Source organism: Platichthys flesus, chromosome 20 (assembly GCF_949316205.1).
Source record: "Platichthys flesus chromosome 20, fPlaFle2.1, whole genome shotgun sequence".
Taxonomy (NCBI): Eukaryota; Metazoa; Chordata; class Actinopteri; order Pleuronectiformes; family Pleuronectidae; genus Platichthys; species Platichthys flesus.
Window position 1 is genome coordinate 5,848,029 of NC_084964.1, and position 14,666 is coordinate 5,862,694.

At 41.0% G+C, this 14,666-nt stretch overlaps 1 protein-coding gene across 1 annotated transcript in view; it reads right to left on the reverse strand.

Annotated features, from left to right (window-relative positions):
• Nucleotides 1-1,539: 1,539 nt before the first annotated feature.
• Nucleotides 1,540-14,666, reverse strand: part of spag9b (sperm associated antigen 9b) — a 37,806-nt gene continuing 24,679 nt past the window's right edge. Inside the window, exons 11-29 of the mRNA XM_062413890.1 lie at nucleotides 14,603-14,660; nucleotides 14,222-14,352; nucleotides 13,635-13,691; nucleotides 12,351-12,530; nucleotides 10,443-10,572; nucleotides 10,232-10,321; nucleotides 9,881-10,042; nucleotides 9,166-9,337; nucleotides 8,467-8,676; nucleotides 8,242-8,386; nucleotides 7,292-7,420; nucleotides 7,115-7,195; nucleotides 6,946-7,013; nucleotides 6,247-6,395; nucleotides 5,599-5,770; nucleotides 5,375-5,488; nucleotides 4,721-4,900; nucleotides 4,331-4,462; nucleotides 1,540-4,242 (exon numbers count right to left, since the gene is read on the reverse strand). Of these exons, the coding sequence (XP_062269874.1) occupies nucleotides 4,124-4,242; nucleotides 4,331-4,462; nucleotides 4,721-4,900; nucleotides 5,375-5,488; nucleotides 5,599-5,770; nucleotides 6,247-6,395; nucleotides 6,946-7,013; nucleotides 7,115-7,195; nucleotides 7,292-7,420; nucleotides 8,242-8,386; nucleotides 8,467-8,676; nucleotides 9,166-9,337; nucleotides 9,881-10,042; nucleotides 10,232-10,321; nucleotides 10,443-10,572; nucleotides 12,351-12,530; nucleotides 13,635-13,691; nucleotides 14,222-14,352; nucleotides 14,603-14,660 (2,479 nt within the window). The 3' untranslated portion in view covers nucleotides 1,540-4,123. The remainder of the gene's footprint in view (nucleotides 4,243-4,330; nucleotides 4,463-4,720; nucleotides 4,901-5,374; nucleotides 5,489-5,598; nucleotides 5,771-6,246; nucleotides 6,396-6,945; nucleotides 7,014-7,114; nucleotides 7,196-7,291; nucleotides 7,421-8,241; nucleotides 8,387-8,466; nucleotides 8,677-9,165; nucleotides 9,338-9,880; nucleotides 10,043-10,231; nucleotides 10,322-10,442; nucleotides 10,573-12,350; nucleotides 12,531-13,634; nucleotides 13,692-14,221; nucleotides 14,353-14,602; nucleotides 14,661-14,666) is intronic.

Below are 14,666 nucleotides of genomic sequence, written 5' to 3' on the forward strand. Positions count from 1 at the left end.
TTGATCGACCGACCTAACAACTGACCTACCTTCTTACCCTTATACTTACCCACCTTCCCTCGTTCCTCCTTCCATTGACACTTTTTTATTTTCTTTTTTTTTCATTTGAAAACTATGAAATTTATGGGATGAAACAATTCTCTTGATCTGTTGGTTAGACTAGAAAATGCATGGTCATCTCTTGAAAAGCTGTCCACTCACAAACACACTGTAATCAGCTTACGCCACTGTTATGATTTCCACCACAATCACTTTCCATTACTGTATCTGTGTACTATTACTTAACCTTCAACTCAGCCATCAAGACGGTGATCCATGACAGCCGGGCGTTGTGCTAAGAGCTCGGGAGGCGATTAAAGCCTCTCTATCAGTCTCCCAGCTCTGCTAAGCACCGGTTCAGCCTCATTCAAAGGCTGAAACCGAGGCCCTGAATAGATCAGTGATGGACCAATCACATGCAGGGGAGGAGTGCCTCTGGCCGTCCACTGAAGTCACCAGGAAAGCACTATTAGGTTGTAGATCAAGTACGCCACCTAGTGTTTGTAAAGTAATGAAAAATCTTCGAAGGATAAAAAACAAAACACAACCTTGTATCTTATGTTTTGCACAAGTGACATAGCAGCCTGGGTATGTTTCAAATATTGTTTGAATATCTTCACATTGACTGAACCTGATTTTCCATTCCAGAGATTTGTGAGCAAACCAAATGGTGAAAGTGCCATTCATTCAAATCCAAGAGTCAACTTCAATAGTTTTTACACACTTTGATGCATTCTTACAAAATTGAATTGTATGAAGGACGACACAGTGCTGTAGTGGTCACGGCTAAAAAATTCTGGGTTTGAATCTGAGTCGCCCTCCTTGTATGGATGTGACTCTGTTCCAAAAGAGATGGTTCTTTTTTCAAACTGCCAAGGAGGTTATGTTTTCATCCCTGTGTTTTTTGTTTTGTTTGTTGGTTTGTTTATAAGATGGATTAAACAAAGATAACTGATTTTCATGAAATGTAGATCCGGATAAGGGGACACAGATCCAGGTTTTCCTTTTTGTCACTTTTGTTAACAAGGCAAGATTTGTGATATTCTTTCAGGGAATGAATAGTGGGTTTTGCAGAAGAAAAAAAGAGGCATAATTGGAGGTGGGTATCTGTGACTGTGTGTAGTTATGGTTACGAATCAGGATAAAAATTCTAATGAACAGGTTTTGCTATTTATGTCTCTTTCAGCAACGGAAAGATTTTTTTAATAGATGAGTTTGATGATTTTTTTAATAAAAACTTTCTTTCTTCATTGTCGTGTTTATTTTGAGCCAATATAAAACAAAGATTTGAAATGTTTCAGTGACAGTAAACTCACAGGTGTAAATAAAATGTTTAAAATGAATGCTGTCTGCGCTGCCTCACTGCCACAGACTGTTGAATAGAATGAGGTTCTTAATCTCACTAGTGACACTTGTACGCTGTGAGAGAAGCCTACTGTTTTACCCCTGAATGTCAATCTACATGTTTCTGCATCACAAATTTAATAAGCACACAAAAACTTTGCCAACAAAATTTGCTTTAATTAAATGTTAAAAATAAGCAAGGCTAGAGATGCTGCAGACGTACGAGATGGTGTTCGTACTGCTGAGTAAGAACAGGGGGAGCACCTGGCGAGACACAGGCGAGCATGAGCGGGTGGGAGGGACGACACCTGCGTGGTGTGACGGGGGGGGGGGGGGGATTCAGTTTGGTTTGTTTGTCCTGCATTGGAGACACCGAAACAGATTCTGTCAGTGTGGACAGGCTGCACGGTCACAGTGCCTAGCTGCGTAAGTTACCCCCAACAAAACAAACTCCTCATTCCAACAGCGACAACTGTTGTCTAGACAATCAACTCAAACCATTTTCATGGTTAATACATATATAATCATATATATATATATATATATATATTCATATTCAATGTACAAAGATACATTCTGAATTGCAAAGGCTCAATCATTGTAAATAAATACTGAAATGGCTAAACATAATATTTTCCCTCCTCTCTTGGAGAGAAGACAGACACACACACACACACTCTCTCTCTCTCTCTTTCTCTCACACACTCAAACGACGAGGACAGGCCTCGCTGATATTGTTCAATGCAAAGAGGACAAAACAAAACAACATACCAGTGCAGTGTACTGGTACACAGAGGCCATAAAACAGTCTCAAACAAACAGCTTGTGCATTGTACTCTCAGAGAGGACAGACTTATTAGATACAAAAACAAAATTGGAACATAAAAATAGAATTAAAACATTTTCTGAAATCATCGGTTTGCTATTAGGAGGGGATATCACTGAGACATTAAAACAAACATTGTCATCAAACAGAGAGGGGCAAACTGTCAACATTTGAGATTTTACCTCTTGAATGCAGAGATGAGGAATAGAGGGGAGGTTGTGTAACGCTCAGTGTGACGGCTTGTTTTATTCTCTCATAGTAACAGGTCCAACACATTCTCTTCCCTCACTCCCGCAAAATATTTCAATTTCCAAATAAGAAAAGTCTAAAAATATATCTCATCTCTACACTGGGAATTCAGTTACAAAACAATCTCTCATGTTATCTACAGGGACACTGCAGACAGGTGGACACGGTTATTGCTTCAGCAAACTGTCGATCTCTGGTTCTTTAAGCTTTGGTAGCGAACGTAATATTATTTCATCAAAAATAAATTCTCTGTCCCACCTGAAGAAGCCTGTAATCTCAGTGCTTTCAAAGCTCCACACCTAAGGCCGATTTGATAGAGTCCGCTAACTGGAGTTGACGGGCAGACGCAAAGCAGAGGGTTGATAGCATCCTCATGTTTAGTACTGGATTAAATAGTATCCTATATGAACTGGGGATTGGAGTATGTACTGGTTAACAGTATGATCCAGATGCAGCTGGAGTTAAAACAGTAACTGCTACCAATACTGTAACACCAGTGAGTGTTCCTCATGTTTTATCATTTCATTCAAGACACAGAGCATCGGATTTCCTGGAAAATAAAATTCTGGTGATGTCTGAATAAGAGTTTACAGCTAATGCCTGTGCGAAGCTGCTAGCATGCTATCATTGACAATGTTTTCATGTCAATGTTTACAATGTTTAGCATTTAAAAAAAAAATCTTAACACGGCAAGGACATTTGTCATAATTTTTGTGAATTTCTCAAGAAATAACGGACAGATTTGAATGAAATTAAATCTAGTTACTAGTAATTCTAGTTGGCTCTTTCAATGAGGTTATGTTTCCATTGCGGTTTGTCTGTCCATGAGCATGAACTGAAATACTTGATAAATCTACTTTTTGACCTGACGATGGCGCTAAGTGAAGTCAGGGGAATTGATTTTGAGATTGTACATATCTGTCATAAAAACCATGCAATGCTCTGCAATCGAATGGACTGTTAATCCATGAGAGACATTAACCTCCTGCTCACCACTAACCAGATGAAATGTGACATGTTGCATTTGACTTAAACTAATCCTGAGAACTAAAGAGAACTGACGATTGATTAAATATCTGGACTCAAAGGAACAAAAACAAATTAAAATGAAATTTGATCAGAGGTTCGCCAAAAAAAACAACATGATTGGCTCCCACACAAGACAGCCCGAGTCTTACATTATCAACAGGGGAAGTCACAGGTGATTATCTTTTGATTTAAACAACTGATTTAGCATCAGCATACAGTAACAGGGCTGGGTGAAGGGAGCCTGGGTGTATATGCTGATCAAATGTAACTAAAGGAAAGTATTGGTTGAGTAGTCAGCAACAGCTTTACCTCAAATAATAATAAAAGACAACAGATTGATATTCAAATCTTTAAAATAAAAATAAAAACAAGAAGACAAGAAATAAAACAATAACATGCAGTTTGATTTAACACTGCTCCACTACAGTTAACAAAGAGAAAAAGCTCTCAGAGCAGTTTTTGCTTGTTTCACGCTTATTGTTCAGGTTTGATGAGAAGGACAAAAGTGCTGATTAAACCCGCGGCTGTAGAGGGCGGTCGCTCCCCTGAACGCCTCCTCTGTGGCTGCAGGTTTGAGAAGAAAAAGGCAAATTGGGCATGGGGGTCAAAGGTCAGACTTCAGTCAAAGGTCAGACTTCAGTCCTCGTTCCCCAGAACCTGCCACACGATAAGGTGGCTGCGCTCGGCTTTGGCCAGTAAGGGCTGCAGTTTCATTGGGGCATCGTCTCCTTCCTCTGCCTCGCCCTCCTCGTCACCTGGAGACACATAGAGGAAGCATGTTCTCTCAATCTACTGCAGAGATATAATAATAAAAAATAACAACTCTTCATGCCGTAAACTCACCCATTCTAAAGTCTATGTAACCTTCTCCTCCGCTCATCACCAACATAGACTTGGTTCCTTCCTGAGATGAGGCATCTGTTGCCCTGTCACCTCCTGCTTCTCCTCCACAGGAGGCAGATGGAATTGCGTGACCTGAGTGGACAGACACACAAACTGTGAAGAACATCAGCTCTTCTTATCAGTTCACTGACTTGATCTCAGATGCTCACTAATCTGCCTTTGAAACTATGAGGAGCACAGCAGTTTTTAGAGCAAAATCATATATTACATGGCACATAAGGACGACCGAGAGATTTCACACTACCAACGTATGGCTTGGAAAAATCCTGCTCAGTAACAGAGTAAGTAAAAGCATTGGAGGAGATATCGACAATTTGCATGGTTCATTACCAGGAACAGCAGTGAAGAACTTGACAGCATCCCGGTGACCGTGGAAACAGAGCTGAGCCTGAGCCATGGAGCAGTATGGGACAAACGTCCCTGCTGTCACTTTGTCTCCGCTGTCGTCGCCGTAGACGCGGACCACACTTCCTGGATGGTTACCTGCTGCCTTCGCTGCCGTGGTGGCTGCTAATGAAACAGTGAGTGTGAGAGAGTCAGCTCAGAGTCCTCAATTCATGTAATCCAGCTCAAAGATAATGGTATATACATGGGACAATTTATTCTGTTAAAACACTTTGATCGTTGTGAGTATATAAGATTACTGTCTATGACAATATGTTATCAACCGTTTACTTCACTATATACTTATAACATATCTATTTAACGGTCATACCCATTGAATATGTTTTTCTTCATGTTTAAAGGGATAAACAACCGTTTAATAGAAAGAAAGTGTTTATAGTTTATGGTGTTTATCGTTTATTATATATCTAACAAAGAAGACCAAATTTCGTTAACTGAACAGTAGCTTCCTGTAAGAGTCCACTGAGTGGGAAAAATGTAAAGATATAAATTGTGATGGCTATTGTGTGTGTGTGTGTGTGTGTCAATAATAATAATATCAATAATATACTCAAGAAATGCCCCAGCTGTTGAACTTACATTCTGTTAGAGGGATGGAGATGATGACTCCGTTTCCAGTGCCCATCCACAGACGATTACATGACACAGTGAGAGCTGTGATTCGCACGAATGAGAAGCCAAGTTTCCCCGTCCCTGAGAAACAGGTATTAGGAACACATTCAAACCAACTTAAAGAGGAAGAAGTCTGTAAAACCCAGAGGACAGATGATCAAAGATGCCTTGATAACAGGCAGTGAACTGACCCAGCATCTTGCTGACGTAGGGCTCGATGTCGACATCCTGGAGGTGTTGGTAGGTGTGAGCGTGGAACAGCCTGAGAGTGGAGTCCAGCCTGATGGACACCCAGATCCCATCACCGTCCCAGGCCAGCAGTCGTACCTGACTGTCCGCACGAGGGTGGGCGTCAAATGACTTCTGCAGAGGACGGAGTACGTTCAGATGAGAGACGTGTGGTTAAAGAAAAGTGAAGGAAAGAATCCTCAGTAGCGCCCTCTGCAGCCACATTTGATAAACATTAATACTGTAAAAACTTTTTTTGAGCAAGCAAGTGGTTTTCATCAGAGAGAAAACAAAGCATAGAGTCAGTGAATCACCAGAAAAGTTCTGAGGTAAGGTTGCGTCTCACATGAAATTTAGGCACATCGAAGCAGGAACAGAAGACGTTAAATCAGCAGCATTAATAATGGCTCTCCTCCATCAGCTCAGCCATTTTCAGGGACAAGATTTCTACAACTTTTCATGGATTAAAGCTATTCTTCATGTTTTAAATTCAACTATGTTTTCTTTCAAAATACTTCCTTTGAAAACGATCTGTTATATTAAATCACACTGAAGGTTCTCGTCTCTACTCAGTCTCTGTCTAAAGCTCATCAGGGTGAATCTGGCCATACCTCGATCTTCATGGCTTTGGGCTGCACCACATAGATCTTGTTCCTGTAGCCACACCACACCTTGTCGTGTACGACAGTCATACAGCGGATGGAGTGGTGCGGTCTCCCCATGTCAATCAGGTGGTAGTTTGTCAGGTCCCACTGTCCATCTGATGGAAGCAAAGGAAGTCAAGGTGCAAACAAAGACACACACATTTACACAGTGCTTCTATACACAGCACATTTTTTATTACACATCATACATACACTGATGGGACACCGTCAGAGGTTATGGGGTGGTATTGTAGGGCAGTCAAGAATCGTCCTTATCATTTTTTATATTCTTATTATAGAACTTTACCTATTATTACTCTGTAGCATGAATAAAGCGCTGCATCTTGCTGCTCCTCTAGAGCCTCTATTTTCTAAACAACACACGTGTGCAAGCTGCAGCAGATCAGCGACAGAGCCGTTACATGCTACACAATAAATGTGTGGCCCCGGCGTTATGATTACAAATGTGATGGTCAGAGGCGAGAGGATGAGGATGAGTCACAGATCCAACATATTTATAAAGTATATATATAGGAGTACACATTTGAATGATATAGGTTCATTTAAAATAGAAATTATAATGGACCAAATGTGTCCATGCAGCCCATTTGTATACATCTTTACTGACATCATATGTTTTAAGAGTCACAGCTCATGTCCACTCACCTACTCCTCTGTGGAATATGGCTAAAGTGCCATCAGAGAGGCCGACCAGAACACGCCCTTTCACATGTCTGTGGGACAGAAACACGTGTTGTCAGAAATCCGAGGTTTAAATGAAGAAATGGGCAACATATGTAGAGCTCACGGCTGTCAGTCATTTCACTATACTCACACTATTCCGAGCACAGCGTCCTTTAGCTTTATGGAATGGAGACACTTCTTCCACTGGGCCACAGAGGAGTGAACGTACACGCTAGAATCAGAAAAACCTTCTCAGTCATCATATTTCTTAAACTCTGGATATGGACAGAACAATTTTGGACAAAAAAAGAAAAGAAATTACACTCACAATCCATTCTGTGCCCCCAACCACATGGTGGGCAGGACGCTACTCATCTTCTGAGCCTCCTCTCTCATCAGGTCCTGCTCCTCAGCTGTGGGGTTTGAACTCACACCATCTTTCAACAGATCACTCTCCCTGGTCATCGGAGACAACATCACATCTATTACTATGACAGTTAAACATGTCCTTTATATATATCCCGACCTCTGGTTTAACAGACCGCTGAAAAAGCTGACATGTAATGTATGAAGAATTAACAACAGTTAAGTCAAACATTCAAACTGTATAAGCCACACACATTAACAGTAAGCAAATTCAGTTTAATTTTATGAAAAATATTGACTTTAAAATCCTCACAGCAGACAGACCATGTTGGTTTTCTAAATTCACACTGACTGCACCATAAACTGTTTATAAAATAACAGTACGTCATTTTACCAATTTCAGAAAGAAAGCTGCAACCAGCATCACTACAGGTCAAGCAAACACACCAAATCCAGACAGGCAGGTTTAGAACAGACACTGCATTAGTTAATACTACTTCACAAGCAGGTAGCATCTTAATCTTGCAACAGTTGACCTGGAGCTAATTTTAACTACTTTATTTGCTGTATTGATTTTATGTATTGATGCTGATGTAAATTTATTAGGGATATATTCAAGTTAAATACAAGATTTGAGCAGATTTTTTTTTAAATATATTTCACAACAGACAGTGTTTTTAATAGTTTTCACTGGTTTTGTATGTTTGTCTGACAAACCAAGACAGTTTGGTTTGAGGGTTTTATGCACTGCAGTGATATTTAACCTTCAAGGAAATATTTGCATGTGATGGATGAACAAGATAAATGTTGGTGTTCCTCAGTGGATATTTATGGCTGCACTGATGGATTAGGTTTATTGGATTGACTGATGTGTGATGACTCTGTGCTGGGTAATGGGCCACCTGATGTTACCTCTGAGTGTAGTTGGCTGGAGCCTCTGGTGTGGGCTTAGCTCCCAGTGGATCAGTGAAGACGTGCTCGGTGTAGACACCCCTCAGGGTTTCTCTGTGGTCAGAGAGCCCTGCGCTGGCCTCAGTCGCCTCTGTGGCTTGTTCTTCTAAAGAGAAGATCATCCCTCAGCAAACTCTGTCATCTCATATGTGGGTTATTTGTCACTTGGAGATGCTAACGCCTTACCAGTTCCTCCATCTTTCCCAGGACCATCTGCGGTCTGGGGAATAGCGACTGATCCTTCAGCTTCACAGCCCACGACAGTGATGCCTCCGAGCACGCCTTCTTCCCCTGTTGAGATGCTGTTGGTTGCTGTTGAGCCGCCATCTTCCACTGGTCCTGCCTCAGAGTTTGGAGGTACTTCCTCACCAGCTGGGTAGTCAGTCTCTCTTGCACCTAAATAAAAACAAGCAATTAAATACGGAAAACATGCTGTCCCCCATAGCTGATGCAGTTCCTCTGTGGGCCACTGAATGAAAAACAACCTAGTCACCCACAAATATACTCCAGAAAATGTCCAGACACACTGTCAATTGCCAACAGGACTTTGTGTTTCACATATGAACAACACAGCAGGAGATTGTCTAGGAAAACGTCACATGCTTTGTTTACAGAACATTGACACCAGCATCTGCCCGTATCAACAAAAGCTCTTCATACTCATTGTCTTTCCAAGTTGACATTTTCATTCGCGTCTTCCGTGTATGGCTCCTCTTTTTCATCTTGAGATATAGGATTTCTTTTCTTTTGTTTTTACAGTTTGCATCCGTTGTGCATTGGAAACACCATCAAAACGCCCTCTCACTCGCGGAGTCCGTGCATGTCTAAAGTTACATATGTTGATTTGGTAGCACAACTGGGAAGCATGTATATCCATCCACTGACCTGGAACGCTGGTGATGCAGAGGACATGGGAGTCACAAACAAAGAAGCTCTCCAGGATGTTTCCAGGCTGGTTGGCATCAATGACAACAGCTTTAGTGGTGGACTGGGTGCTGGTACAGATCCACACCAGCGAGGATAATTCGTCCTGCTGCCTCAGCTCCATCTGTTGCTCCTGCAAGAAATGTTATATGTGTCAGAATCAGAATCAGAATCAGAATTCTTTTTATTGCCTTGTATATTTTCACATACAGGAAATTGCCTTGGTGTGGTTGGTGCACTTTACAAACAACAATATAAAAACAAACAATATGTAGGAGTTTTGCTAACTTAATAACATGAAATAATTGCATGTATGTGACAAAGACTATAAAGCAGAGCGTCGCGTCTCCACTCTCTCCCAATAGCCAGAAATTAAGCCATTTTTTGTATTTGGAACCAGAGTCTGCACGGGTCTGGTTAAATTTACTTTTTAGTTTGGTCCATGTCCCAACAACTACCATGGAGGAGGCAGGAGTTATGACCTATAGTTCAGCCAGCCATCAGAGACATTTTGTCTTCACTTTTGGGGGAGCTGTCAAGTCGTCCATCTTTTCATATAGTCTATGGTATGTGAATGTGTGTATTTGTAGCTACAGGTTCCTTTTTCAGGTATTTCTTTCATGATGTGAACACTGTGGCTCTACTGAAACAAGCAGGAGTGTGAGTGTGTATATACCTTGATGTCTTGATCCAGTTTGTCCAGGCTACTCTGACACCCAATCTTCTTTTTAGGGCTCTCAGGTCCAGGCACATCACTGTAGAACACACTGGCTCCTACGATCGACCCTCCGTCTCTGGTTTTACCTCCAGAGAGATTCACACCGGCAGCACACCACAGCTACAGCACGGACATGCAGTCAAATCCAATGAGATTGCAGTGAGATATACCAGTGCTTCCCTTTCTTACCATTTAAAGTAAACACAAGGAAGCTATTGAGAGAAACCACAGCTAAGGAACAATCATGGCTAAGGCAAAGAAAATTACCCATAATTCCATGCAATGCACAATACAAAACAGTAGAATCACCTTCACAGAAGCATCTTTCTCATCCAGTGGTCTGAGGAACACAGGAACAGGCAGATTCTTCATCTTACTCTCTGCCTGACCTCCATTTGCCTGCAAAGTCAAAACAGTGGGACATCGTATTTTCTTACAGCTTACATGACATTGTGATTCTACAATAACCCAGGCAGCAGACTGTATATACAGAATGTCCTGTAGGTGCCCATGTCCTTACTTTGTGCTTCTTCGGCAGGCTCCAGCCGTACGCCTGCACTCTGCCGTCTTCCTTTTGGACGTGAGCTTTGACCTGCTGGTACTGTGCTCTCTTCTGCTCTCGCCTGGACACCACGTTATCAGCTGCCACTCTGAGGGACAAAAACATAGGTATATAAGTATCTAATAGGGTCTTTCATAAGGTTTCCATAGAAGTCTTAAAGTAGTTATTGAAAACTGTTATACAAAGAAAGCTCATTTCATGTGTCTGATTGTAAACTATTGTAATGATCATTCAGATGAGGGAGGAGCATATGCACACACAGTTACAAAGCCATTGGAACTGATTATTGACAACATGGTGAAAGGAATTTTTCGTTTCACAGCCAATCCTAAACTAATGATGAGGAGAAGTTACTGCAGTTTCTTTCACATCTGTAATTTATAAGAAAAATTAATGATGCTATTAATTAGAGCTCATATGATTAATCAGTTGGCCGATTAAAGGGATGTGCATTTTAGGGATGTGAAATGATTACAAATTTTAATCAAATTAATCACAGGTTTCTATGGATTAATCATGATTAATCACATTACAGATTTCTCGGAATATTTTGGTGAAAACAAACAATTTATGACAAAAGACGGATATATATATATTTTCTTTTCTTTTTAAATCAAACAAAAAATATAAAAAAATTCAACAATCCTATAAAAAGAATGGCTAAGAAGCTCAAATAATTTCTGTCAAACTACCATTAACCACACCATGACACAATCTAATGCCTGTCAAGGTCCTCTTAGCTAGTCGTTCTTTAGCCAGGCAAACTAACTTGTTCACATTCTATGACAGTAAAGCTGACCACTTCTTTTGCCCAATGTGTCCTGCGAGTGAAGCTGGTTTGGCGCATTGCACTTGAACGCCCCTCGCTTCACGTTGCAGTGGTACTTTAGGCAGGTATTACTACTGTGAAACGATAACGTCTTCCCACAGAGTGTACATATCACCTTGGTTTTATTGAATGTTCGATCTTTGTTTTTTTGGAACACGATATTCCCGTCCAGAAGGTTCTCAGGTTCATCAGAATTATCCATGTTGTTTATTTGATTGAATGGCAGCTGCCGTCTGACTGAATTAGAGCGGCAACTAGTGCAGAGTGGGCGGAATTGTGCGTATATTGGAAGGTCCTTGTGCGCATGCGTTAAATGCGTAAAAAAATAAAATAACGAATTAATCCTGTAATTTAATCATAATGCCTTATTTTTCACAGCTCTAGCATTTACATATATTTTGTATAAAAATATGTTTATTTTCTTATTTCAAGCTCACTATATTTTGGTCTATTCGTGTTTTCTTTGTATTTACTTTATGTATAATTTACTTTTTAACAGTCTGTGAACAACAACTGGATCAGTAATTCAGATATTGGATTTATACTAACATCACATGGTGACCGATATGACCCTGAGATGGTACAATAGTCTGATTAAAAACAGCGCCATCTACAGCCACACGTCAATTTATTCCGTTGGGCACTGTGTCTGAGGAAGTAGGTGGTTTATCGCTCTCTGAATGGAAGAAAAAAACTGAACGGTGGTTATTACAGATGATCCCCAGCTTCCCGACCCAGGATGAGCTGCTGCTGGAACAAATACATTAAACTCTGTTTCTGAACATTGGAGATAAACACTGGTTTTCAATGACCTCTAAGTCTTTTTTAACAGAACAACAGTTCAGCCTTACTCTTGAACCTGCTGGACCTGATTCTGCACTACGCAGTTCTCTCGTACACACTCACCAAAATTACAGTGAAATAAACAATAAAAGTATTAAATCATAATACAACTTCAAATTCCATAGTCCAAGGGAATTTGATGCCCTGGTCACAGTGTCATATTTTACCATCATTATTTCCCCTGAATGACTTACTCCTCATTGAGAAAATCAAAGGCTTTGCTCTTGTCATTGGGCAGCTGCTGCAGGGTGGTACTCCTCTTCTTGACGGACGGCTGAATCTGAGCGGTGGGCGCGTTGTACTTGATGTTCACTGGCGCCTCCGTCGCCGGCTTCTTGGCTGCTCCGCCCGACGAGCTGAACAAACGGCTGAAACTAAAGGTGTAAGGGCAGGGAAGTGGGGAGGAAGAAGGACAAAACAAAAAAAGAAGAAGCACACAGACAAACATATAGAGGGGTGGACACAAGCAGTAGCTCCAGCAGCAAAAGGCAGGGATCAACATTTAAAAGGTTCTTCCCCATGCTAAAACACCATGCCAGCTGACATACAGGTAGCAGTTAACCAATATTCATTTTCATAGTAACCTATCACAAAGTCAATGACCTATCTCCTACACAGCAAAGAATGATGGAGGACAGGGTGTGCGGGGTTAATAATGTGCATTGACTAGGATGTTAGTGACCAACAAAAAGCAAAAATGGCCTTGCCTTCTAACTCTATGTGAAAGATAACAATGCATCTATGTCACTACATCTGACAGTTTTACAAGAAGCAGCTGATTTACCACAATGTTATTGAATACTAAACCACAGATAGTGTTCATCTAAAAATTATACGTAATATTAATTTCTTAAATCTGAAATTTAATCCAATTTCTCTGCCTTCTCTCATTTTCACTGAAGTAACCCTGCCAACACACCTCCTGCGAACAGACGTCACAATGCAGAATATAGAGGGAGACACAGAAACAGGGCAGAGGAGAGAGTGGATTTATCAGTTTTAGTTTCTCTTTTAAGCAAAGCAACCTCTTAGCCAAAATATCTGCCCCCAAATAATTGTCCTTCAAACCAAACCAAAGTCATTCCTGGTTAGACCCAACAAAGGAGAGCCTGGATCAAATGATAGAATATCAGTCTTCATCACATTTATTTCCTCAGTCAGCAAACAAGTGTAATGTCCCAACCTCAGCCTCCTCTATTTAATAAAAGAATCAAAGACTACTGTGGCAGCGCAGCAGCTCAGATCTGAGATCAGAGCCAGTGTTTTCTGACTGGCTCTCCTCTGTTAAGAGTTTGTTGACAGAAGCAGTCAAGATAAGACACGTGTTATCATGTCAGAGATTTACCTACATCCTGGAGAACAACCAATCAACATGGAATACAAAAAGAAAAGTGAACAGTGAAACACTTAAATAACACAGTGATCACACTGAGGTTGGTTGAGTTATGAGAATGAAAGAAGTGGAAAGAGGAGCTTACAACTGCCAGAGGCTGGATTTCTTCTTCTCCGGAAGAGCTGGATTATCCTTTGAAGCCCTGAGAAAGAAAATTCACTTTGAATTAAAGCTGTGGCTCTTCACTAGCCTCACGATTCGATTACAATTCACATGTCAGCAAGTCAAAATGTACAGTACTCCAGGATGCATCCAGATCCTCAGATTTCTATTAATCTATTATTGTTATTGAGTTGTTCAGTTCAGATATGTGTGCCGCACCTAAAGGAAAACATCTGATTAGCCTTTGCTCATCTATCATAGGGTAGGTCCCGCCTGGCCCCCCCTGCCAGCGCCACTGTATTGAGGCACATTTCTCCATGCTGGTCAACAGGAGATTTTCCTCCTCTTTTCTTTTCTAATCACTCACACATAGAGATATCTTTATAATAACCTTTTGAATTAATAATCATGTGTTCATGGATCAGTGGGGACTTGTGATAATCTGTGGGAGGAACTTCTCTCCTGTCTGCAGCTTATTTGTATGTTCTGTTTTTATAACCATGTGTTTTTAGAGGAATTTGTCATGATTTCATATTGTCTACCACTTTCCTTGGTTGTCCTCTGTCTTACCTGATCATCTCTGTCCATCTGACTGCCTCCTGCAGCTCCATCAGTCTCTCCTTGTACTGGTTCCTCTCCATCAGGACCCTGGCCATCTCCACCCTGGTGAAGCGCTTCCTCTGCGCTGTAGGCACATCACTCTGTAGGCACAACGCAAGCAGGACACCAGTGAACCACTGCTCAAAAAAATCTGTGAGAGAACATGTGTGTAGACAATACATGGCACATGCTATGAAGGGTTTGAGGTAAACATGACAAGACTTGGCTGTTATGGAGTTTGTTAGCATGGAATAGGTCTTGTTTGAAAATACTTCCAAGAATTATTGACCTTAATAGGATATAATGTTGTGATCCATTCAAAAGCTGCCATTGAAAATATCAAAGACTCACATCATCCTCATTCTCATTCTTGACTTTCTGTTTGGAATCTTCCAGCTCTGCTCGAAACCTGCAA